This window comes from Conger conger, chromosome 3 (genome assembly GCF_963514075.1).
Source record: "Conger conger chromosome 3, fConCon1.1, whole genome shotgun sequence".
Lineage (NCBI taxonomy): Eukaryota > Metazoa > Chordata > Actinopteri > Anguilliformes > Congridae > Conger > Conger conger.
The window spans coordinates 49150858-49177797 of NC_083762.1; the positions used below are offsets into that span (position 1 = coordinate 49150858).

The following is a 26940-nucleotide window of genomic DNA, read 5'->3' on the forward strand; positions in this document are numbered from 1 at the left end:
TTTAGTCCTGGTAAGAAGGCAAGCTGCTGCATTTCAAACCTGCTGTAAATGAGCCACAGCTTCTTGACTGGACAATAGTCCAATCGTGATGATACAAGAGCAGTCTTTTCTGTTTCTAAGTTTAGCAACATTTCTTAACGTAAAATACAAGACTGAAGAAGTTTATTTGCAGTGTGAAATTGAAGGAGGGATAAAAAAAATAAATAAAATAAAATAAAAAACACCTAGGTTCTAGGAAAAAAGTCTAACATTAGCAGCTAGAGGACCAAAAGCTTTTTGCACTTTCCTAGAAAGTTCCTTGGGACCAATAACAAGAATTACAATCACAAAAAGTTTTTTGATCATTCAATTTCAGAAAGTTAAGACATCCGGTCTTTAATGGCTGCAAGACAATCAGTTAGATTTGTGAATCTACTGCGGCCCTAGTGTTTCAGACATAAAGCCGTGTATCATCAGCATAAAAATGAAAAGATCTGTTAAAACAACATATTAAATGACCCAGGGGAAGCATAAAAAGAGAAAATAATATAGGGCCAAGAATAGACCCTTGGGGCATCCCACATGGAGGACATCTTAATAGTAAAAGAGTAGGAAAAACGTAGAATCTGGATATAAATCCGTTAATCCGATCAGCAGAAATTAAAAATCCATATGTATTTCTGACGTTGAGTGCTTGAACCCCTTAATTGCTGCTTGCAGCTATATTTTTGTTTTTCTTACATAAATGTTTCATTATTTGGTGCCAAAACGCTCGCCTATTACCGCTTCTCTGTTGGCCTCACATTCTCACTTAACAGTGCAGTGATACCTTGACTTACGAGTGCACCGATTTACGAGTTTTCCAAGTTACGAGCCGTCGCTCGGCCAATTTTTTGCTTTGTGTTGCAACTCAAAATTTGAGGTACGAGCGAGCGAAAGTGAATGTGGGAGAGATTTTCATAGTTTATTGAAAGGAAACATCTGGAAAAAGTTGAAACTGGCCGTGCGTCGGCGCTATTTAATGACACCTGCCAAACTCATTTCCGAAACATTCTGAAAGGGAGGAAGAAACAAACCTCCTTGGACAGGTTTTTATTGAAACGCCTTGCAGATGAAAGTGAGGAAAGCGTGGCGAAAAAGCCAAAAAAACAGTTAAGAAGATTAAGTTCAGCGAAAGTGAAGTGAATTTTTTTTATTTATAATTGTAGCAATTAAGGAAAACCAGTTTATTTCTTTACATTCTCTTTCATTATGTTTTATTATGTTTTTATACAATACAGTGCTATTTCGTCTTATTTAAAACACGTAACAAAAAAATTGGGCATTTCAATGAATTTCAATGGGGAAAATGTATTTGATATACGAGGAAATTGAGTTACGAGCTCGGTCACGGAACGAATTAAACTCGTAAGTCAAGGTACCACTGTATTTAATTAGGTCAAGTGAGCACACATGCTCATTCACAGCAACACCCTGTTAAATCCCCCCCCACCCCCTCAACAAATCAACAAATTGTTTACATCCCTACATTATATTTCTTATCAGCTGATCAGGACACTACAATCAGTACCTGAGGGTCATTATGTCAAATCCAAGATGGGTTCCCACACAGTCTAATGTCACCATGGGGAAAATGTGCATACAATTGTGCATTGCGCATTTTTCATGAGAACACACAAAGGCAGAAGCACAGAACACTGTTGTGGCCAGGGATGAGTTGACCATACCTGGGAGTGCAGCACAGATAGCAGTCTGTAGTACTCCTTCAGCTCCTGGTGAAGTGAAGCACAGAAACTCTGGGGAGAGAAGATTCTTTGACACACTGAACATTGCATGGCTGAATGTGAGCCTTTCAATTTTCTCAAATCCTGAAAGTGCCGGGCTGCAGGGAGGTCTCACCTGGCCCACAAGGCCAAAGGCTCGGTCCAAACTACGGGCGTCCGTGTACTTCCTCACTTTGCTATGGAGCCAGCCAAGTTCAGCCAGCCTGCTGCTTATGTCTCTCAGAGACCTTGAGAGAGGAACCTGAAACACACGCAAAGTGTGGCTGTTAATGGAACAGGTCACAGAACGGGGGTTGCAAATTCATTACCACATTAGGGGGTCACACAACATTATATTGCCTGGTCGGGACCACAAAATGTACTTTGAAAGCGGGACATTCGGGTTGAAAACCAGGCATCTGGTAACTGAACTGGTGTGGTCTGCCAAGAGGACACTGCAGGTCTGTCTGTACAGAAAACTCCCACAAAACAAATTATATCTTTTATCACATCTTGTATTGCGTCGTGTTATATGCCAATGTCTTTCTGCCTTTATGCTGACCCCCTGAGTTTGCATGGTCAAAATCAGCCGCTGATTAGGTAGCATAACTGGAATGACATTTCCCACGTGAAATAAGTTTACACAGGTTTCGATAGTAAAACTTTTGGGTATGCTGCAAGAGAATAAATTACACAAAACTCATCTGCATAACAATTTCTGAATTCCATGTAAAGTCAACTTAGGAGTTTTTTTCATTTCCATGTATGTTTTTTATTGGGTCAGAGTTTGTCTGCAACTGAAGGCACTGTTATACTTTTATATACTTTTAAACTAATACAAATAGTTTAACAAATAAAGTCATCCACAGAGATTGCAGAAAGCTGCAGAGTAAAATTATTGCTTAAAAAATTATATTGACCATTAAAATTTTCACTAATGTTTATTGTTATTTACGCCATGAAATGAATTCATTATATCCACTAATTCTAACCTTCTAACCTCAAACGTCAGATTTTGTATTTGCAGTATGAATACAGGGAAGCTAAGCAGAGCTCTCCAGGCTTAGTCAACTGTTTCTGCAACTAACTAGTTGTTTGCATCATGCAGTGTATCCTTTGTAGATCAGGAGGAGAGGAGTCACAGGCACAACCATGCCTGGCTCCTGAAGAACATTTCTGATCTCTTGGACAGGTGTTACAATAGTGCCGGTTAAAATCTACGACAGCTTTGCCATTGCCAATGCCAATAGCTTTTTGTGATGGTTCAACCATTCATTGTGTCAATGAAATGGTCGCTTTTTTGCCAATTCAAAGTTTCAGGACTTCAAACACCTCTGTGAACACCTCCCCTTTCCCCACACCACTCCTAAGAACAATGGCAATTAATTTACAGCCATCAGAAGTCCATCAGCAGTCTGAGCCAAGTAGTGAGAACACATTTTTGATACTAGCTTTGATATAAAACAATAGGGAGAGCAACTGTTAATGGACTGAAGTCACAGAATGATGAAGGAAGAATATAGGCCTATATATTTTTTAATCAGAGCTTATACTGAAATTTAGACCATCATACTGTGGGCGCGAGGGCATGCTGAAAATCACAGTAGGTCAACAACATCAACAAAAACATTATCAAAGCTGTCTTTTGGAGAAAAGCAAGGGGGAACCATTGCACAAGTATTGGGGATAGCTTGCAAAACAAGTTGGAACATCTTGAAAAAAGTACAGAGAAGAGCCACAAAAGTTCTGAAATTTTATGAACTGATTAATCTCTACCAAAGCCATTTTTGCAATTGATTTTCCATTTCTGAGCCTTATGACAGCCAGCTTAATTTGCAACAACACTGCTGTATTCCTCATGTTGTCACACCCCAACAACGATTTCCAAAGGCAAATGCAAAGTCTAGACATCAGAAGCATCTCTCCCGCATTCATTAATGACACGAATGAATACACCTGCCTAATGAAAAGCATCTGTGAAGCCAATTCTACAAATACTTGTAGTACCTTAAAATGGGGCGACCATGTAGAAAAGGTGCTGTCATTTCTAAACTGTTCATCTGATATGGAAATGAAAATGCCCTTAAATTAAAGATGAGACTGCACTTCAACCACATTGTATCCTTTGGAACTCAAAGTGCTAGAGTACAGAAGCAAAATAACAAAAGCTGTAGGGGAAAATTCACAGAATGAAAGATCTCCCTCCTAAAAGCATGATAACCAATCACAAGTCAAAATCAGACTCCGCCTTAGTGAGCAGGCTGGTTCCTCCAAAACTCTCGACGATGTGTGCTAAAAGTTTATCAATATATCTGTATGATATGTACCCTGTATAGTTTCAAACTGATTAACTGCTAAATTGTGCTAGGATTACACAGTGAGCCCAGCCAGCTGGCAGGGGGGGGCCGTCTTGAACTGTGTAGACCAAACTGTCAAGGACACGGGCAGAGCAAGATATGACTGTACAGCTGATTTCTCCGGGACTCTCAATGTTTTATGCCAGGAGTGGATCTATTTGACCTAGAACATTAATTATAGCTGAGCTTATGAAAACGCAAGAAACCACAGTGAAAACTGTTGAAATGAGAGCAAAGAATGCTACGTACATTTATTCCCTTAGAAGAGAATAATTAATCAAATGTTTAGTATGTTTGTATATTAGAAAAGTATATTAGAAGTGAATATTAATGAAATGTTTAGTTTGTCTGTATATGTTCAATGATTACTGCTGCTTAGTTCGTCTTATAAAAAGCGAAAGATACAGAGTGACGTGTATGGATGACGTGTTAGAGGGAGGGCATCCAGAACTTTATGAGGTCTGGTAGTTTGCCAAGAGCAGGTGCGGGGTGAAGTGAGGACACGTAGTTGGCAGAATGCCCTGAACTTTGTACAGAGTTGGCAGAGCATAAGGACCGTTGGCAATTTGCCACAATGACGTTGTGGGAGGAGCGTTACGATACGAGAGTTACGATAAGAAAAGTGTGGGTGATTTGCCAGAATGAGGTTTGAGGAGGAGTTGTAGGTGGAGTAACTGTGTATAAAATGGGTGTACAAATGCCAGTCGGGGTTCAGTTCTGGAGAGCTGATCCGGCTTTATGCACGTGTGCTAATAAAGTCTGATTTTCCTGAAGATCTTGCTGCCTGGTATCGTCTTTTCCCTCGCGAAGATGTTTTTCGACAAATTGAAGATTTGGACTCTGTCGTTTCCTAGACACGACAAAGCATGTGTCACTGTCCAATGAATTATGGTGGTTTCCGAACAACAAACTAAGAAACCTGATGTCACAGTCAGATCAGACCTAGGCTAAACGGTCCAAGCTGTCTATGCCTTAGTCCACAATAAAGATCTAGGTGGTATTAAGAAAATTAGGTTACCATCTTTTAGTTTGCAATGAAATGCTGAGAGTCGCAAATGTAGAACATTTCCTCAGACATAAAACCCAGTACGCAAAATCTGAGGGTGACAGCCATGCGTAACTATGCTAAAGAGCTGTGAAGAAAAACCTACCCTGGTGTCTACCCTTGGTGTCTCCAAATCTACAGTACTGTGCAAAAGTTTTAGGCAGGCGTGAAAAATGCTGTAAAGTAAGAATGCTTTCAAAAATAGAAATGTAGATTGTTTATTTTTTATCAATTAACAAAAAGCAAAGTGAGTGAACAGAAGAAAAATCTAAATCAAATGAATATTTGGTGTGACCACCCTTCGCCTTCAAACCAGCATCAACTCTTCTCGGTACACTTGCACAAAGTCAGGGATTTTGTAGGCATATTGTCAGGTGTGTGGTTAACCAATTATACCAAACAGGAGCTAATGATCATCAGTTTAATATGTAGGTTGAAACACAATCATTAACTGAAACAGAAACAGCTGTGTAAGGAGGGTTAAAACTGGGTGAGGAACAGAAACTCTGCTTCCAAGGTGAGGCTGCTGAAGACAGTAATGTCAGAAGTCATACACCATGGCAAGTCTGAACACAGCAACAAGACACAAGGTAGTTATACTGCATCAGCAAGGTCTCTCCCAGGCAGCAATTTCAAGGCAGACAGTGGTTTCCAATGTGCTGTCCAAGCTGTTGAGGAAGCACAAAGTAACGGGTAATGTGGAGGACCGTAGACGCAGTGGTCAGCCAAGGAAACTTAGTGCAGCAGATGAAAGATGCATGCTTACTTCCCTTCGCAATTGGAAGATGCCCAGCACTGCCATCAGCTCACAATTGGCAAAAACCAGTGGGACCCAGGTACACCCATCTACTGTGCAGAGAAGTCTGCACTGCCATCAGCTCACAATTGGCAGAAACCAGTGGGACCCAGGTACACCCATCTACAGTGCAGAAGAATTGTGGCCAAAAAGCCAAAGTGTGAGTCAAAATGTGAAATATTTGGCAGAAGCGGTACAAGAATGAGTGTCTGCAGGCAACAGTGCAGCATGTTGGAAGTTCCTTGCAAGTTTGGGGCTGCATTTCCGCAAATGGAGTTCAGGATTTGGTCAGAATTGATGGTCTCCTCAACGCTGTGTAGGGTCCTCGCACGGGCCACCAAATAATGTAGGGATTTTACTCTCTACGAAACCGGGGCGCCAATTAATGTACTGTAGCAGTATAACTGCAAAAAGTAATCAGTCTCATAAAAATACTGTTAGAAATATGTAACCACAAATTTAGTATTTTAATTAAAATAACCAATATCAATGATGATCAAGGTTGGAAGACTACTTTAACTCGGCTCTCATCACCAAAACAGAAACCGGGTTTAATAAAATATATTTATTAAACAAACATAAAAACACAGAACAGGTGAACTAACGAGAAGTTCGTTGGGTAAGTTAGTAGGGTAAGGTAGTAGGATATGTGTGTGTGTGTGTGTGTGTGTGTGTGTGTGTGTATGTGTATGTGTATGTGTGTGTGTGTGTGTGTGTGTGTGTGTGTGTGTGTGTGCGCGCGCACGCACGTCCCTTGAACAAAGGAAAGGTAAGAGTGGGAGTGTTAGAGTGTTAGCTGTAGTAACACAAAGACAAATAGAAAAATACAAATTCACAGTATCAGTTAAGACCAAGCTAACACTGGCTATGCCTGCAAATGCTTGTTTAGTCTTACTGAGTCCATACGCATGCTGGATCCAAAAGATGTGGTGTCGGAGCCACGATGGTGCGGTGAATGATGTCCTGGAGGTGCGCAAAGCTGGGATGTTCCCGTGGGCTGCGTGTTGCCTTCTGGTCAGTTCGGTTCTGGAAAAAATGTCCGCAGGTTCTTTTTCCGGGTGGAAAAGTGAATTGCTGTGGTTTGCAGTGGTTCCGCGTACACCAGCTTCCACTCGCTATAGGCCACTAAATTACCACAAGGTAACTAGGTGTGTCCGTAGGCCTGGTAGAGCGCTGTAGAGTTCAGCCTCTGCCCGAGTCTCGGAGCACATGAGGTGAAGAGAACAGTGTCGAAAGAGAGTGTGTCCAAAAAAAAACTAAACAAAAAAACTATTCCCAAGTGCTTGCCATGCTCTTATACAGGGAAAGTTTATTGCTCCCGCCATTTGGGGATTGGCTCAACCAAACTAGACGTCATGCAGGGTGGACGTTGCGGAATTGTCCTGTGGGATTGTGGTAAATATGGTCCCTAGAGCTGAGAAGTACAGGCAGATACTTAGCCATCATGCAATACCATCAGGGAGACCCCAAATTTATTCTGCAGCAGGACAACGACCCCAAACATACAGCCAATGTCATTGAGAAGTCCTGGAAGTGATGGTATGGCCCCTGCAGAGCCCTGATCTCAACATCATTGAGTCTGTCTGGGATTACATGAAGAGACAGAAGCATTTGAGGCTGCCTAAATCCACAGAAGAACTGAGGCTAGTTCTCCAAGACGTTTGGAACAACCTACCAGCAGAGTTCCTTCAAAAACTGTGTGCAAGTATATCTAGAAGAACTGATGCTGATTTGAAGGCAAATATTGATTTAATTTAGATTGGTGTCATCACAATGTCCAAGAGCGACTGTATAGAGAAGCTGGCCTAATCATAGCTTTATATAGTGTTGCCAACAGTTCAGTAAACGCAGAATCAAGTGTCCAATCAAGTTAATTATTGGTGACTCTATTATTAGAAACGTTAGATGCAAAGGGGCTCTTCCCTGGTGCCTTGTAAACAAAATCTCATAATCAAATCCCACCCGGATGCAGGATTATTTTATATATTGGAACAAATGACACTCTTAGCCAGCAGTCCGAAGTTATAAAAAGGGATTCTGTTCAGAAAGTTGAACAGCTGACCAAAATCTCTTTTTAGAAATCAGTGGGCTAGGTGGAAGCAATGTAATAGAGACTAGGACCGGGGAACGTCAATGTTTCACAAACCATTCCACAGGAACTGTACGCTTTTCTTTTTCTTTTCTTGCACCCTTATAGGCTTTTCTTGTCTGGCCCAATCCCCACGTTCGGTCATGGCGTGGGTCGTTTTAGCAGGTTGATCACTTGCCTCTCATCTGCCTGCGCTGCACACTGTGTAACCCTCAGATAACCTTTCTGGGAACGGGGTCATTTTTCAGAAGGTGTTCACCCCAATAAAGCGGGTGCAAGGGTGCTTTCTGCCAAATTATGCTATGGCATACAGCATTCTTTACTTGCCACTGGTAAAGTATCCTGCAACTTCTGCCCTAACAAATGGGCGGAACAGTCCGTGAAACATTGACGTTCTCAGGGACCTATTACCTTGGTTCCACCTCGCCCACTGTTACATTTTCTACTGGGCTCAGACCATCTAATGGCATTTTAAACATCCCTGTCAGTAATAGTGCTCATTTTTGTGGTGCCGCTGCATATCCCAACAAGAAAATCGCTTGTACCCGTTTGCCTCGGCAGAAATGTAGACCTAGGGGTGTTACTAATCTTACATGAATTCATATTCAGCCACCTGTTATGATTGTAATGGTCTCATCCGTAGTGCTAACACCAGTTGCCTTTTCAAACACATAAATGTGGATGGGAAATACTGAGTCTTAACGAGTTTTATTTTATTATATATTTTTTTTGAGATTTTATTCGGCCTTTGGTGCTACGAAGCAACCCTGATGTAGGAGGAGGGGCAGTGATATTTGTTTGGATGGTGTTTACAGATATGACTGCAAAAGAGGAGCTGTTAACAATAACACACACGGGGAGAGGACATTTCAGTCTTTCAAAAACTTAATCGAGAAAACCCAGCTCCCAGTGTGCAAATTGGTGTCAATCACCACAGACGGTGCGCCCGCAATGGTTGGCCGCTCTAATGGATTTATTGCCAAGTGCAGGGAGGACGATGCTTTCTCCGACTTCAATTACCACTGCACAATACACCAACAAGCATTATGCGCAAAAATGCTAAACATGAAAGAGATAATGGATGTGGCAATGCCTGTTCTATTCAAGCTAGATCTCTTCAAAGACGGCTGTTCCATGCTCATCTGGAGATGGCTGACTGCGACCACACTGAGTTGTTGCTACACACTAACGTGAGATGGTTTAGTAGGGGGAAATTCCTGCAGAGATTCCAAGAGCTCTGTCCAGAGATAAAGGAGTTTCTCCTTGTATTCTGCATGCAGAATACAACCAACTAAATGACGATCAGTGGTTGCTAGACTTGGCATTTTTAACCGATCTGACCAACATGTTGAATGAGCTTAATTTAGAGCTGCAAGGAAAAGACAAAACCGTGGTCAATATGATCAGCTCAGTGAATGCTTTCAAACGAAAAATGCAACATCTATCCTCAAAGCTGCAGCGCCATGATTTGGGGAAATTCCAAAACCTCACGTCAGAGCTGGAGACGCAACAGAATGCGCAACTTGACAGTGTGCGCTACACAGAGCAGATTTATGTGCTACCCATTTTGAGAAGATGTAGAGGTTGATTCACTCGCATTAAAAATTGCAACGCAGTTTCACCTGAACTTGTCTGGAGTGGAGGATGAGATTTTGACACTACAAGCTGACATTCAGCTGAAGTCCAGGGCTCATGGACAGTTCTGGAACTTACTCACAGAGGAAAAGTACCCAAACATGAGGGAAATGTGCTACCTCCTTGACTGCATTATTCGGCTCCACTAATTTATGTGATGTACAGAGTTGTATTGTGTCATACGGGTTCATGCAGTTATGCAAGGTACACCAACATATATTGTATATATGGTGTACTCCGAATATATATATAAATAAAAATATGTTTAGCATTTTTAATGTAGGTAGATCATTTTGACTTTCGCAAGCTGAAAAAGTCAGGGCACCCCTGCAGTAGACCATACAATCGTAATAAAAAATGCAGGGTTAAGGGCCTAGCTCAAGGGCCCAACGGCTGTGCGGATCTTATCGTGGCTACACCGGGATTAGAACCACCGACCTTGCGTGTCCCAGTGGTTTACCTTAACCACTACAGGCAGCCCCATATTTTTTAATTGCAGTACTACTTATCGTTAGATCACTTGGGCAGTTGCCTCTCTGACATCACCTGCTGAAGACCCAGAGTAGACCATCTTTGAAAAAAAAAAAAAAAAAAAAAAAAAAAAAAATCATCCAGATTCGTTTTTTTTTTTGTTTTTTTTGTTTTTTTTACTAGAAGTGCAAGAAAAGTAACAGTAAGTGTCAGAATTAGTTTGCAGTTGCACAATTTTACACAGACTAGAAAATTACAATTCGATTTTATATTTCTACTTATTGACACAAATATAATATTAACAATATAGCTGTAAGCAGCAATGAACGGGCCCAAGCACCATGGGCGCAACCGCCTTGGTGGCATAGTTGTGCCAATGACATGTTTCACAATATGTACACACTTTGGAAATAATCACCTTCCTGGACAACGTATAGTGTGCACAGGAATTCTCCTTTGATCAATGAAGATGTTGCTGCTGCTATTGGAATGCATCAATGATATAAGCCTCACTTCTTATTGCCAGATGGTGGCGCTATAATATTGAGCTGTGTATGGTTTATGGATTTGATTTCACTCCAAAAATGAACATATTTGTACATTTTCAGCCAAATTGGAAGATGTCGAGTAAAATTAAAGCCACTTCCTGTTGCCAGATGGTGGTGCTATAACATTGAGCAATTTTTGGTATATGGATTTAATTACACTCCAATAATAAAAATATTTCTACATTTTCAGCCACATTGGAAGATGTCGAGTGAAATTAAGGCCACTTCCTGTTGCCAGATGGTGGCGCTATGCCATTGAGCCTTTATTGGTATATGGATGAGATTACACTCCAAAAATGAACATGTGTGAAGTTTCAGCCTCATCAGACAATGTAGAATGAAATAAAAACAACTTCTTGCTTGCACATTGTGATAACATGCTACAGTCCTGTCTGGAGAGCAGAGATGAATTCCATAGATTTTACAGCGGGAGGCACAATTTATGCTTGAATAGTAATTCGGTTATAAATATGCACTCAAAATAAAACCATTGGCTTAAAGACACTATTCAACTTTATTGTGCTTTATTGTGTTTAATCCACTGCCTGAACTATTAAACTATACTGCCCTCTTATACACGTACGCCATCTATTGGCCAAAAGTTGTATGTTTCCTTTTATCTTGGTTAAATAATTTCTCTATGAAGTGTCTGATAATATTGCATTAAACGTCTCGTTAGCCAGCATCATTCTTTTCCATTTCACCGGTAATTATGCTGCCTGAAACGCATTTGTTCAGCCAAATCTAAAGGAGATACCAAGTCTCTGCCCTCAATCCGGTATTTTCATATTAAGTCAAAAATTCCTCGCGAAATTGTATGTTCTCTTAATTCGTGTTTAATGACAAGCAAAATAAACTAACATAGCTGGCGATTTAACTGAAAGTTTTCTATTCTTGTAAACCAACGTAGCTGACCTGTTTTTTGACTCACACAGACAGTGGACAGGCTGGCTGCTGTTAGCCCATGCCTGTCATCTCGCAAGGACCTGCATGCGATACCTTTGTTGAACATAACGGTCTCATGTTAACACAGAGTTCGACCAGAGCCACCTCAAACGCTCACGTTTCTTTTTGACTTCATGTGTTACTCTTTTAAATATATGATACTCTCCTGCCAGTTAAAGACAGTCATTAAATGTCTTTAATATTTATTTCAGATATTCAATTCATATAATGAAAATAGATGCAAAGAAACGTCGGGCTGGGTGTTGTCAATACATTTTGTCACGTAGGCTGCAGCTGTAAATCATACATCGTTATGCCTACTGCTGCTAGAAAAAAACAAAAACCTATCGTTGAAAAATCACTTGAAGGAAGAAAAAAGTACCACTTTCAGCAAATAAATGGAATCCCCGTATCAGAAATGGGGGGAAGTTACAGCGACGCAGTTAGTCTGTGAGTAGAATAGATTATGTAGACAACTTCACTGTTTCCACAAAGGAACCAAAAATGTGCTTTTTAACAGGACTTGGTCAGTGTAATGATATAAATGCTAGCATTCGATTATGGTCAACGGTACCGAAAATGCCCGTTGCACCAGCCATCATAACAAATGTCCCAATATAGGATCGATTTAAACCTCTATATATTTTTATTTCACGTTCAGAGTGTAGGCGATTGTGTGTATTCCGACGCGAATTACATTTAATTGGGTTACGGCATTCACTTCAATCGAATGAAGTCAAATAGAAACGGCTCGAATTCTTTAATAACGCTTCTTGGTTTTCAAGCCAACTTTCCGAACAGCTGTTTTGTATTGAGTCCTTAAAATGCTACAACACGGTTTTTTATAAACCAAATAACATTGAACGTCATTGCAAGATATATACAATACCTAATTTTTCCAGTAGATGGCAGTCGCGTATTAGAAATGGGAGTCATTTGCGACTTGCGTTGAAGTTTTAAGACTGGATATAATGAGTCTCCAGCGAAAATAGTGAACTATTATTGCTTAATGGATGTGATGACACTCCAACAATGAACATATGTGAAAAGTTGTAGCCTCAAAATCAGGCAATGTAGAATTTAATACCTTTTTGAAATTATTTAATACATAATTCTATTAAAACATGAACTGTTTGGGCAGCATTACAAGTAAATTTTAAGGCTGACCATAGCCATACCATTCCAAGATATTAAAAATCAGTTCATAGTTGTGTGTCAGGGCTATAATATCATGCTGACCACATTTTGTGTGAATGTGATGAACCCCCTAGGAAGAGTATTTCAAAGTTTGGTACGTGAAAAAACACTTAAAAACACACAAAATCCAAAATAGCTCACTTCCTGTTGGGAAAAGTTAAGGGATGCAAATGAGAAATGTGTGTGTCTTGAGGAGACCCTTATGCCTACCAGACGTGGTGCATTTACGTGAAAGTATATGTCCACAATATTAGAAAAAAGCCATAGGGGGCGCTGTGTAGCCACGCCCAGATGAATGTGGATATGGATGTGATTGCACTCCAAAAGTGAATATATTTGTAAAATATCAGCCCGATCAGATGATGTAGAACGGAATTAAGCCCACTTCCTGTTTTTGGGCGTAACGTGTGTATTATACACCTCGCCATTGCCAAACCGTTTGAGATATCAAAAATCCTTTCGTCATTTAGGTTCAGGACTATTCTAAGATCATGATGACTACATTTGGTGTGAATGTGATGAATACTCTAGCAGGAACGCATACAAACATGATAAAAACCTCACTTCCGTTGCCAGATGGTGGCGCTATAACATTGATTTCTTCTTGGTATATGGATGTGATTACACTCTAACAGTGAACATATTTGTAAAATATCAGCCAGATCAGACAATGCAGACCATGAATTTATGGCTACTTCCTGTTGGCGCGGCGTGACATGAAAATTTTACGCCTCGCCATGACCATACCGTTTGAGATATCAAAAATATCCTTTGGAATTAGTATCATGACTTTCCTGAGACCACTTTGACCACATTTCGTGTGAATGCAATGAACCCCCTAGGAGGAGTACTTAAAAGTGTAGTACGTGTAAAATGCACAAAATTCAAAATGGCTGACTTCCTGTTCACATATTTCTTTCGATGCGAATGAGAAATGTGTTTGTCCAGAGGAGGCCCACATGCTTACCAAATTAGGTGAAGGTAGCTCAAAGTGCCTGTCCACAATAGAAGACAAAGCATTAGGGGGCGCTGTGGAGTCCCTCGGCCACGCCCAGGTCTGAGCATCTGATACATCCTGACAGCCAACACTTCTCATGTGTGTGCAAAATTCTGTGAGTTTTCATCCATGGCAAGAACCTCAAAAATGCAAAATACATTGAAAAAAAAGAGAATAATAATTATAGGGGGCGCTGTCTAGCCACGCCCCGATTGATATGTATATATTTCATATTGTACTCCAACAGTGAACATATTTGTAAAATATCAGCCAGATCGGACGATGTAAAAAAAAAAGTCATTTTTTTGCACGCAATATGTGTACTGTACGACTCGCCATTTCCATACCGTTTGAGATATCAAAAATCCCTTCACAGCTTATGGTCATGACTATCCTAAGATCATGCGGACCACATTTCGTGTGAATGTGATGAATGCCCAAGCAGGAAGGCATACAAATATGATAAAGACCTCACTTCCTGTTGCCAGATGGTGGCGCTATAACATTGACCCGTTCTTGGGATATGGATGTGATTATACTCCAACACTAAACATATTTCTAAAATATCAGCCAGATCAGACGATGGAGACCATGAAATTACGGCCACTTCCTGTTGGCGTGGCGTGACATAAAAATTCTACGCCTCCCCAGGACCGTCCCGTTTGAGCTATCAAAAATATCCTGGCAATTTAGCATCATGAATATCCTGAGACCATTCTGACCACAGGAATGTGATGAACCCCCTAGGAGGAGTACTTAAAAGTGCAGTACGTGTAAAACGCACAAAATCCAAAATGGCTGACTTTCTGTTTGTATATTTGATTAGATGCGAATGAGAAATGTGTTTGAACCGAGGAGTGCTATATGCGTACTAAATTTTGTGAAGGTAGCTCAAAGTGCTTGCCCACAATAGATGACAATGCGATAGGGGGCGCTGTGGAGTCCCTCAGCCACGCCCAGGTCTGAGCATCTGAGACAACCTGACAGCCACCACTTCTGATGTGTGTGCAAAATTCTGTGAGTTTTCATCCATGGCAAGCACCTCAAAAATGCACAAAACATTGAAAAAAAAAGAATAATAATAAATATAGCTGCAAGCAGCAATGAACGGGCCCAAGCACCATGGGCGCAACCGCCTTGGTGGCATAGTTGTGCCAATGACATGTTTCACAATATGTACACACTTTGGAAATAATCACCTTCCTTGGCAACGTATAGTGTGCACAGGAATTCCCATTTGATCAATGAAGATGTTGGTGCTACTATTGGAATGCATCAATGATATAAGACTCACTTCCTGTTGCCAGATGGTGGCGCTATAATATTGAGCTGTGTATGGTTTTTGAATTTGATTACACTCCAATAATAAACCTATTTCAAAATTTTCAGCCACATCGGAAGATGTTGAGTGAAATTAAGGTCAATTCAATGTTCTAGATTCCAGATGGTGGCGCTATAACATTGAGTCATTTTTGGGATATGGATGAGATTACACTCCCACAACGAACATATCTGTGTAATATCAACCAGATCAGACCATCTAGAATGAAATTACGACCACTTCCTGTTGCCGCGGCGAGACCTCAAATTGTATGCCTCGCCATAGCCGTACCGTTTGACATATCAGAAATATCCTTTCAATTTAGCATCAGGATTATCCTGAGACCATTCTCACCACATTTGGTGTGAATGTGATGAACTCCCTAGGAGGAGTATTTCAGAGTTTGGTACGTGTAAAAACACTTAAAAACACACAAAATCCAGAATAGCTCACTTCCTGTTTAGAAACGTTAAGGGATGCAAATGAGAAATGTGTGTGTCTTGAGGAGACCCATATGCATACCATATTCGGTGAATTTACGTGAAAGTATATGTCCACAATATTAGAAAAGAACCATAGGGGGCGCTGCGTAGCCACGCCCAGATGTATGTGGATATGGATGTGATTGCACTCCAACAGTGAATATATCTGTAAAATATCAGCCAAATCAGACGATGTAGAACGGAATTAAGCCCACTTCCTGTTTTCGCTCGTAACGTGTGTATTGTACGCCTCGCTATTGCCAAACCGTTTGAGATATCGAAAATCCATTTGGCTTTTAGGGTCAGGACTATCCTAAGATCATGCTGACTACATTTGGTGTGAATGTGATGAATACCCTAGCAGGAACGCATACAAATATGATAAAAACCTCACTTCCTGTTGCCAGATGGTGGCGCTATAACATTGACTTTTTCTTGGGACATGGATGTGAGTATACTCACATAATGAACATATTTGTAAAATATCAGCCAGATCAGACGATGTAAACCACAAAATTATGGCCACTTCCTTTTGGCGCGGCGTGACATAAAAATTGTACGCCTTGCCATGACCATACCGTTTCAGATATCAAAAATATCCTGGCAATTTAGAATCATGACTATCTTGAGACCATTCTGTCCCCATTTGGTGTGAATGCGATGAACCGCCTAGGAGGAGTACTTAAAAGTGTAGTACATGTGAAAACGCACAAAATTCAAAATGGCTGACTTCCTGTTCGCATTTTTGCATCAATGCGAATTAGGAATGTGTTTCAATTGAGGAGCCACACATGCATACCAAATTAGGTTCATGTAGCTCAAAGTGCCTGCCCACAATAGACAACAATGCAGGGGGGGGGGGGGGGGGCAGCGCAATAGGGGGCGCTGTGGAGTCCCTCGGCCACACCCAGGTCTGAGCATCTGATAGATCCTGACGGCCACCACTTCTGATGTGTCTGCAAAATTTCAAGACTTTTTAGCCATGGCAAGGCCCTCAAAAATGCCCATTTGACGGAAGAGAAAGAATAATAATAATAATATAGCTGCAAGCAGCAATGAACGGGCCCAAGCACCATGGGCGCAACCGCCTTGGTGGCACAGTTGTGCCAATGACATGTTTCACAATATGTACACACTTTGGAAATAATCACCTTCCTGGACAACGTATAGTGTGCACAGGAATTCCCCTTTGATCAATGAAGATGTTGCTGCTGCTATTGGAAAGCATCAATGATATAAGCCTCACTTCCTATTGCCAGATGGTGGCGCTATAATATTGAGCCGTGTATGGTTCATGGATTTGATTACACTCCAATAATTAACATATTTGTACATTTTCAGCCAAATTGGAAGATGTCAAGTAAAATTTAAGCCACTTCCTGTTGCCAGATGGTGGCGCTATAATATTGAGCCGTGTATGCTTTATGGATTTGATTACACTCCAATAATTAACATATTTGTACATTTTCAGCCAAATTGGAAGATGTCAAGTAAAATTAAAGCCATTTCCTGTTGCCAGATGGTGGCGCAATGCCATTGAGCCTTTCTTGGTAAATGGATGAGATTACACTCCAAAAATGAACATGTGTGAAGTTTCTGCCACATCAGACAATGTAGAATGAAACAAAAATTACTTCTTGCTTGCACATTGTAATAATATGCTCCAGTCCTGTATGGAGAGCAGAGATGAATTAATTTCAATAGATTTTACAGCGGGAGGCACAATTTACGCTTGAGAAGTCATTCGGTTATAAATATGCACTCAAAATAAAACCATTGGCGTAAAGAAACTATTCAACTTTATTGTGGCCACACCGGGGATGGAACCGCGGACATTGAATGTCTTAATCCACTGTCTGAACCATTCAGCTCTACTGCCCTCTTATACAAGTACGCCATCTATTGGCCAAAAGTTGTAAGCTTCCTTTTATCTTGGTTAAATAATTTCTCTCCGAAGTGTCGGATAATATTGCATTAAACGTCGAGTTAGCGAGCATCATTCTTTTCCATTTCACCGGTAATTATGCTGCCTGAAACGCATTTGTTCAGCCAAATCTAAAGGAGATGCCAAGTCTCTGCCCTCAATCCGGTATTTTCATATTAAGTCAAAAATTACTAGCGAAATTGTATGTTCTCTTAATTCGTGTTTAATGACAAGCAAAATAAACTAACATATCTGGCGATTTAACTGAAAGTTTTCTATTCATGTAAACAAACGTAGCTGACCTGTTTTTTGACTCACACAGACAGTGGACAGGCTGGCTGCTGTTAGCCAATGCGCGTCATCTCGCAACGACCTGCATGCCATACCTTTGTTGAACATAACGGTCTCATGTTAACACAGAGTTCGACCAGAGCCATCTCAAATGTTAACGTTTCTTTTTGACTTTTGACTTTTTTAAATATATGCTACTCTCCTGCCAGTTAAAGACAGTCATTAAATGTCTTTAATATTTATTTCAGATATTCTATTCATATAATGAAAATAGATGCAAAGAAACGTCGGGCTGGGTGTTGTCAATACATTTTGTCACGTAGGCTGCAGCTGTAAATCATACATCGTTATGCCTACTGGCTCGCTAGAAAAAAAACAAAAACCTATCGTTGAAAAATCACTTGAAGGAAGAAAAATATAAAAGTTCCACTTTCTGCCAATAAATGGAATCCCCGTATCAGAAATGGGGGGAAGTTACAGCGACGCAGTTAGTCTGTGAGTAGAATAGATTGTGTAGACAACTTCACTGTTTCCACAAAGGTGATGTGCTTTTTAACAGGACTTGGTCAGTGTAATGATATAAATGCTAGCATTCGATTATGGTCAACGGTACCGAAAATGCCCGTTGCACCAGCCATCATAACAAATGTCCCAATATAGGATCGATTTAAACCTCTATATATTTTTATTTCACGTTGACAGTGTAGGCTATTATGTGTATTCCGACGCGAATTACATTTAATTGGGTTACGGCATTCACTTCAACCGAATGAAGTCAAATAGAAACGGCTCGAATTCCTTAATAAGGCTTCTTGATTTTCAAGCTAACTTTCCGAACAGCTGTTTTGTATTGAGTCCTTAAAATGCTACAACACGGTTTTTTTTAAACCAAATAACATTGAACGTCATTGCAAGATATATGCAATACCAACTTTTGCCAATAGATGGCAGTCGCGTATTAGAAATGGGAGAGTCATTTGCGACTTGCGTTGAAGTTTTAAGACTGGATATAATGAGTCTCCAGCGAAAATAGTGAACTATTATTGCTTAATGGATGTGATGACACTCCAACAATGAACATATGTGAAAAGTTGTAGCCTCAAAATCAGGCAATGTAGAATTTAATACCTTTATGAAATTATTTAATACATAATTGTATTAAAACATGAACTGTTTGGGCAGCATTTCAAGTTAATTTTAAGGCTGACCATAGCCATACCATTCCAAGATATTAAAAATCAGTTCATAGTTGTGTGTCAGGGCTATAATATCATGCTGACCACATTTTGTGTGAATGTGATGAACCCCCTAGGAAGAGTATTTCAAAGTTTGGTACGTGAAAAAACACTTAAAAACACACAAAATCCAAAATAGCTCACTTCCTGTAGGGAAAACTTAAGGGATGCAAATGAGAAATGTGTGTGTCTTGAGGAGACCCTTATGCCTACCAGACGTGGTGCATTTACGTGAAAGTATATGTCCACAATATTAGAAAAAAGCCATAGGGGGCGCTGTGTAGCCACGCCCAGATGAATGTGGATATGGATGTGATTGCACTCCAAAAGTGAATATATTTGTAAAATATCAGCCCGATCAGATGATGTAGAACGGAATTAAGCCCACTTCCTGTTTTTGGGCGTAACGTGTGTATTATACGCCTCGCCATTGCCAAACCGTTTGAGATATCAAAAATCCTTTCGTCATTTAGGGTCAGGACTATTCTCAGATCATGATGACTACATTTGGTGTGAATGTGATGAATGCTCTAGCAGGAACGCATACAAACATGATAAAAACCTCACTTCCGTTGCCAGATGGTGGCGCTATAACATTGATTTCTTCTTGGTATATGGATGTGATTACACTCTAACAGTGAACATATTTGTAAAATATCAGCCAGATCAGACAATGTAGACCATGAATTTATGGCTACTTCCTGTTGGCGCGGCATGACATGAAAATTGTACGCCTCGCCATGACCATACCGTTTGAGATATCAAAAATATCCTTTGGAATTAGTATCATGACTATCCTGAGACCACTTTGACCTACATTTCGTGTGAATGCAATGAACCCCCTAGGAGGAGTACTTAAAAGTGTAGTACGTGTAAAATGCACAAAATTCAAAATGGCTGACTTCCTGTTCACATATTTTATTCGATGCGAATGAGAAATGTGTTTGGCCAGAGGAGCCCCACATGCATACCAAATTAGGTGCAGGTAGCTCAAAGTGCCTGTCCACAATAGAAGACAAAGCATTAGGGGGCGCTGTGGAGTCCCTCGGCCACGCCCAGGTCTGAGCATCTGATACATGCTGACAGCCAACACTTCTCATGTGTGGGCAAAATTCTGTGAGTTTTCATCCATGGCAAGCACCTCAAAAATGCAAAATACATTGAAAAAAAAAAGATAAATAATTATAGGGGGCGCTGTCTAGCCACGCCCCGATTGATATGTATATATTTCATATTGTACTCCAACAGTGAACATATTTGTAAAATATCAGCCAGATCGGACGATGTCAAAAAAAAAGTCATTTTTTTGCACGCAATATGTGTACTGTACGACTCGCCATTTCCATACCGTTTGAGATATCAAAAATCCCTTCAGAGTTTTTGGTCATGACTATCCTAAGATCATGCGGACCACATTTCGTGTGAATGTGATGAACCCCCTAGGAGGAGTACTTAAAAGTGCAGTACGTGTAAAACGCACAAAATCCAAAATGGCTGACTTCCTGTTTGTATATTTGATTAGATGTGAATGAGAAATGTGTTTGGACCGAGAAGTGCTATATGCGTACTAAATTTTGTGAAGGTAGCTCAAAGTGCCTGCCCACAATAGATGACAATGCGATAGGGGGCGCTGTGGAGTCCCTCAGCTACGCCCAGGTCTGAGCATCTGAGACAACCTGACAGCCACCACTTCTGATGTGTGTGCAAAATTCTGTGAGTTTTCATCCATGGCAAGCACCTCAAAAATGCACAAAACATTGAAAAAAAAAGAATAATAATAATAAATATAGCTGCAAGCAGCAATGAACGGGCCCAAGCACCATGGGTGCAACCGCCTTGGTGGCATAGTTGTGCCAATGACATGTTTCACAATATGTACACACTTTGGAAATAATCACCTTCCAGGACAACGTATAGTGTGCACAGGAATTCCCCTTTGATCAATGAAGATGTTGCTGCTGCTATTGGAATGCATCAATGATATAAGCCTCACTTCCTATTGCCAGATGGTGGCGCTATAATATTGAGCCGTGTATGGTTCATGGATTTGATTACACTCCAATAATTAACATATTTGTACATTTTCAGCCAAATTGGAAGATGTCAAGTAAAATTTAAGCCACTTCCTGTTGCCAGATGGTGGCGCTATAATATTGAGCCGTGTATGCTTTATGGATTTGATTACACTCCAATAATTAACATATTTGTACATTTTCAGCCAAATTGGAAGATGTCAAGTAAAATTAAAGCCATTTCCTGTTGCCAGATGGTGGCGCAATGCCATTGAGCCTTTCTTGGTAAATGGATGAGATTACACTCCAAAAATGAACATGTGTGAAGTTTCTGCCACACCAGACAATGTAGAATGAAACAAAAATTATTTCTTGCTTGCACATTGTAATAATATGCTCCAGTCCTGTATGGAGAGCAGAGATGAATTAATTTAAATAGATTTTACAGCGGGAGGCACAATTTACGCTTGAGAAGTCATTCGGTTATAAATATGCACTCAAAATAAAACCATTGGCGTAAAGAAACTATTCAACTTTATTGTGGCCGCACCGGGGATGGAACCGCGGACATTGAATGTCTTAATCCACTGTCTGAACCATTCAGCTCTACTGCCCTCTTATACACGTACGCCATCTATTGGCCAAAAGTTGTAAGCTTCCTTTTATCTTGGTTAAATAATTTCTCTCCGAAGTGTCGGATAATATTGCATTAAACGTCGAGTTAGCGAGCATCATTCTTTTCCATTTCACCGGTAATTATGCTGCCTGAAACGCATTTGTTCAGCCAAATCTAAAGGAGATGCCAAGTCTCTGCCCTCAATCCGGTATTTTCATATTAAGTCAAAAATTCCTAGCGAAATTGTATGTTCTCTTAATTCGTGTTTAATGACAAGCAAAATAAACTAACATATCTGGCGATTTAACTGAAAGTTTTCTATTCATGTAAACAAACGTAGCTGACCTGTTTTTTGACTCACACAGACAGTGGACAGGCTGCTGTTAGCCAATGCGCGTCATCTCGCAACGACCGGCATGCCATACCTTTGTTGAACATAACGGTCTCATGTTAACACAGAGTTCGACCACAGCCATCTCAAATGTTAACGTTTCTTTTTGACTTTTGACTTTTTTAAATATATGCTACTCTCCTGCCAGTTAAAGACAGTCATTAAATGTCTTTAATATTTATTTCAGATATTCTATTCATATAATGAAAATAGATGCAAAGAAACGTCGGGCTGGGTGTTGTCAATACATTTTGTCACGTAGGCTGCAGCTGTAAATCATACATCGTTATGCCTACTGGCTCGCTAGAAAAAAAACAAAAACCTATCGTTGAAAAATCACTTGAAGGAAGAAAAATATAAAAGTTCCACTTTCTGCCAATAAATGGAATCCCCGTATCAGAAATGGGGGGAAGTTACAGCGACGCAGTTAGTCTGTGAGTAGAATAGATTGTGTAGACAACTTCACTGTTTCCACAAAGGTGATGTGCTTTTTAACAGGACTTGGTCAGTGTAATGATATAAATGCTAGCATTCGATTATGGTCAACGGTACCGAAAATGCCCGTTGCACCAGCCATCATAACAAATGTCCCAATATAGGATCGATTTAAACCTCTATATATTTTTATTTCACGTTGACAGTGTAGGCTATTATGTGTATTCCGACGCGAATTACATTTAATTGGGTTACGGCATTCACTTCAACCGAATGAAGTCAAATAGAAACGGCTCGAATTCCTTAATAAGGCTTCTTGGTTTTCAAGCTAACTTTCCGAACAGCTGTTTTGTATTGAGTCCTTAAAATGCTACAACACGGTTTTTTTTAAACCAAATAACATTGAACGTCATTGCAAGATATATGCAATACCAACTTTTGCCAGTAGATGGCAGTCGCGTATTAGAAATGGGAGAGTCATTTGCGACTTGCGTTGAAGTTTTAAGACTGGATATAATGAGTCTCCAGCGAAAATAGTGAACTATTATTGCTTAATGGATGTGATGACACTCCAACAATGAACATATGTGAAAAGTTGTAGCCTCAAAATCAGGCAATGTAGAATTTAAAACCTTTTTGAAATTATTTAATACATAATTGTATTAAAACATGAACTGTTTGGGCAGCATTACAAGTTAATTTTAAGGCTGACCATAGCCATACCATTCCAAGATATTAAAAATCAGTTCATAGTTGTGTGTCAGGGCTATAATATCATGCTGACCACATTTTGTGTGAATGTGATGAACCCCCTAGGAAGAGTATTTCAAAGTTTGGTACGTGAAAAAACACTTAAAAACACACAAAATCCAAAATAGCTCACTTCCTGTTGGGAAAAGTTAAGGGATGCAAATGAGAAATGTGTGTGTCTTGAGGAGACCCTTATGCCTACCAGACGTGGTGCATTTACGTGAAAGTATGTGTCCACAATATTAGAAAAAAGCCATAGGGGGCGCTGTGTAGCCACGCCCAGATGAATGTGGATATGGATGTGATTGCACTCCAAAAGTGAATATATTTGCAAAATATCAGCCCGATCAGATGATGTAGAACGGAATTAAGCCCACTTCCTGTTTTTGGGTGTAACGTGTGTATTATACGCCTCACCATTGCCAAACCGTTTGAGATATCAAAAATCCTTTCGTCATTTAGGGTCAGGACTATTCTAAGATCATGATGACTACATTTGGTGTGAATGTGATGAATACCCTAGCAGGAACGTATACAAACATGATAAAAACCTCACGTCCGTTGCCAGATGGTGGCGCTATAACATTGATTTCTTCTTGGTATATGGATGTGATTACACTCTAACAGTGAACATATTTGTAAAATATCAGCCAGATCAGACAATGTAGACCATGAATTTATGGCTACTTCCTGTTGGCGCGGCGTGACATGAAAATTGTACGCCTCGCCATGACCATACCGTTTGAGATATCAAAAATATCCTTTGGAATTAGTATCATGACTATCCTGAGACCGCTTAGACCACATTTCGTGTGAATGCAATGAACCCCCTAGGAGGAGTACTTAAAAGTGTAGTACGTGTAAAATGCACAAAATTCAAAATGGCTGACTTCCTGTTCACATATTTGCTTGGATGTGAAAGAGAAATGTGTTTGTCCAGAGGAGCCCCACATGCTTACCAAATTAGGTGAAGGTAGCTCCAAGTGCCTGTCCACAATAGAAGACAAAGCATTAGGGGGCGCTGTGGAGTTCCTCGGCCACGCCCAGGTCTGAGCATCTGATACATCCTGACAGCCAACACTTCTCATGTGTGTGCAAAATTCTGTGAGTTTGCATCCATGGCAAGCACCTCAAAAATGCAAAATACATTGAAAAAAAAGAGAATAATAATTATAGGGGGCGCTGTCTAGCCACGCCCCGATTGATATGTACATATTTCATATTGTACTCCAACACTGAACATATTTGTAAAATATCAGCCAGATCGGACGATGTCGAAAAAAAGGTCATTTTTTTGCACGCAATATGTGTACTTTACGACTCGCCATTTCCATACCGTTTGAGATATCAAAAATCCCTTCACAGCTTATGGTTATGACTATCCTAAGATCATGCTGACCACATTTCGTGTGAATGTGATGAATGCCCTAGCAGGAAGGCATTCAAATATGATGAAAACCTCACTTCCTGTTGCCAGATGGTGGCGCTATAACATTGACCCGTTCTTGGGATATGGATGTGATTAGCCTCCAACAATAAACGTATTTCTAAAATATCAGCCAGATCAGACGATGTAGACCATGAAATTACGGCCACTTCCTGTTGGCGTGGCGTGACATAAAAATTATACGCCTCCCCAGGACCGTCCCGTTTGAGCTATCAAAAATATCCTGCCAATTTAGCATCATGAATATCCTGAGACCATTCTGACCACAGGTGGTGTGAATGTGATGAACACCCTAGGAGGAGTACTTAAAAGTGCAGTACGTGTAAAACGCACAAAATCCAAAATGGCTGACTTCCTGTTTGTATATTTGATTAGATGCGAATGAGAAATGTGTTTGGACCGAGGAGTGCTATATGCCTACTAAATTTTGTGAAGGTAGCTCAAAGTACCTGCCCACAATAGATTACAATGCGATAGGGGGCGCTGTGGAGTCCCTCAGCCACGCCCAGGTCTGAGCATCTGAGACAACCTGACGGCCACCACTTCTGATGTGTGTGCAAAATTCTGTGAGTTTTCATCCATGGCAAGCACCTCAAAAATGCACAAAACATTGAAAAAAAAAGAATAATAATAATAAATATAGCTGCAAGCAGCAATGAACGGGCCCAAGCACCATGGGCGCAACCGCCTTGGTGGCACAGTTGTGCCAATGACATGTTTCACAATATGTACACACTTTGGAAATAATCACCTTCCTTGACAACGTATAGTGTGCACAGGAATTCCCCTTTGAGCAATGAAGATGTTGCTGCTGCTATTGGAATGCATCAATGATATAAGCCTCACTTCCTATTGCCAGATGGTGGCGCTATAATATTGAGCTGTGTATGGTTTATGGATTTGATTTCACTCCAAAAATGAACATATTTGTACATTTTCAGCCAAATTGGAAGATGTCGAGTAAAATTAAAGCCACTTCCTTTTGCCAGATGGTGGCGCGATAAGATTGAGCCGTGTATGGTTCATGGATTTGATTACACTCCAATAATTAACATATTTGTACATTTTCAGCCAAATTGGAAGATGTGAAGTAAAATTAAAGCCACTTCCTGTTCCCAGATGGTGGCGCTATGCCATTGAGCCTTTCTTGGTATATGGATGAGATTACACTCCAAAAATGAACATGTGTGAAGTTTCTGCCACATCAGACAATGTAGAATGAAACAAAAATTACTTCTTGCTTGCACATTGTAATAATATGCTCCAGTCCTGTATGGAGAGCAGAGATGAATTAATTTCAATAGATTTTACAGCGGGAGGCACAATTTACGCTTGAGAAGTCATTCGGTTATAAATATGCACTCAAAATAAAACCATTGGCGTAAAGAAACTATTCAACTTTATTGTGGCCGCACCGGGGATGGAACTGCAGACCTTGCATGTCTTAATCCACTGTCTGAACCATTAAGCTATTCTGCCCTCTTATACACGTACGCCATCTATTGGCCAAAAGTTGTATGTTTCCTTTTATCTTGGTTAAATAATTTCTCTCCTAAGTGTCGGATAATATTGCATTAAACGTCTAGTTAGCCAGCATCATTCTTTTCCATTTCACCGGTAATTATGCTGCCTGAAACGCATTTGTTCAGCCAAATCTAAAGGAGATGCCAAGTCTCTGCCCTCAATCCGGTATTTTCATATTAAGTCAAAAATTCCTAGCGAAATTGTATGTTCTCTTAATTCATGTTTAATGACAAGCAAAATAAACTAACATATCTGGCGATTTAATTGAAAGTTTTCTATTCATGTAAACAAACGTAGCTGACCTGTTTTTTTGACTCACACAGACAGTGGACAGGCTGGCTGCTGTTAGCCAATGCGCGTCATCTCGCAACGACCTGCATGCCATACCTTTGTTGAACATAACGGTCTCATGTTAACACAGAGTTCGACCAGAGCCATCTCAAACGTAAACGTTTCTTTTTGACTTTTGACTCTTTTAAATATATGCTACTCTCCTGCCAGTTAAAGACAGTCATTAAATGTCTTTAATATTTATTTCATATATTCTATTCAAAAATGAAAATAGATGCAAAGAAACGTCGGGCTGGGTGTTGTCAATACATTTTGTCACGTAGGCTGCAGCTGTAAATCATACATCGTTATGCCTACTGGCTCGCTAGAAAAAAAAAAAAAACTATCGTTGAAAAATCA

The 26940-nt window shown here is 40.2% G+C and overlaps 1 protein-coding gene across 3 annotated transcripts in view; it reads right to left on the bottom strand.

Annotated features, from left to right (window-relative positions):
- The window catches only part of tubgcp3 (tubulin gamma complex component 3), a 291027-nt gene that overhangs the window by 158165 nt on the left and 105922 nt on the right, over window positions 1-26940 (bottom strand). For all 3 annotated transcript variants that reach the window (XM_061235118.1, XM_061235117.1, XM_061235116.1), the window contains 2 exons: window positions 1879-2004; window positions 1707-1775 (listed from right to left, as the gene is read on the bottom strand). In XM_061235118.1, the coding sequence (XP_061091102.1) occupies window positions 1707-1775; window positions 1879-2004 (195 nt within the window). The remainder of the gene's footprint in view (window positions 1-1706; window positions 1776-1878; window positions 2005-26940) is intronic.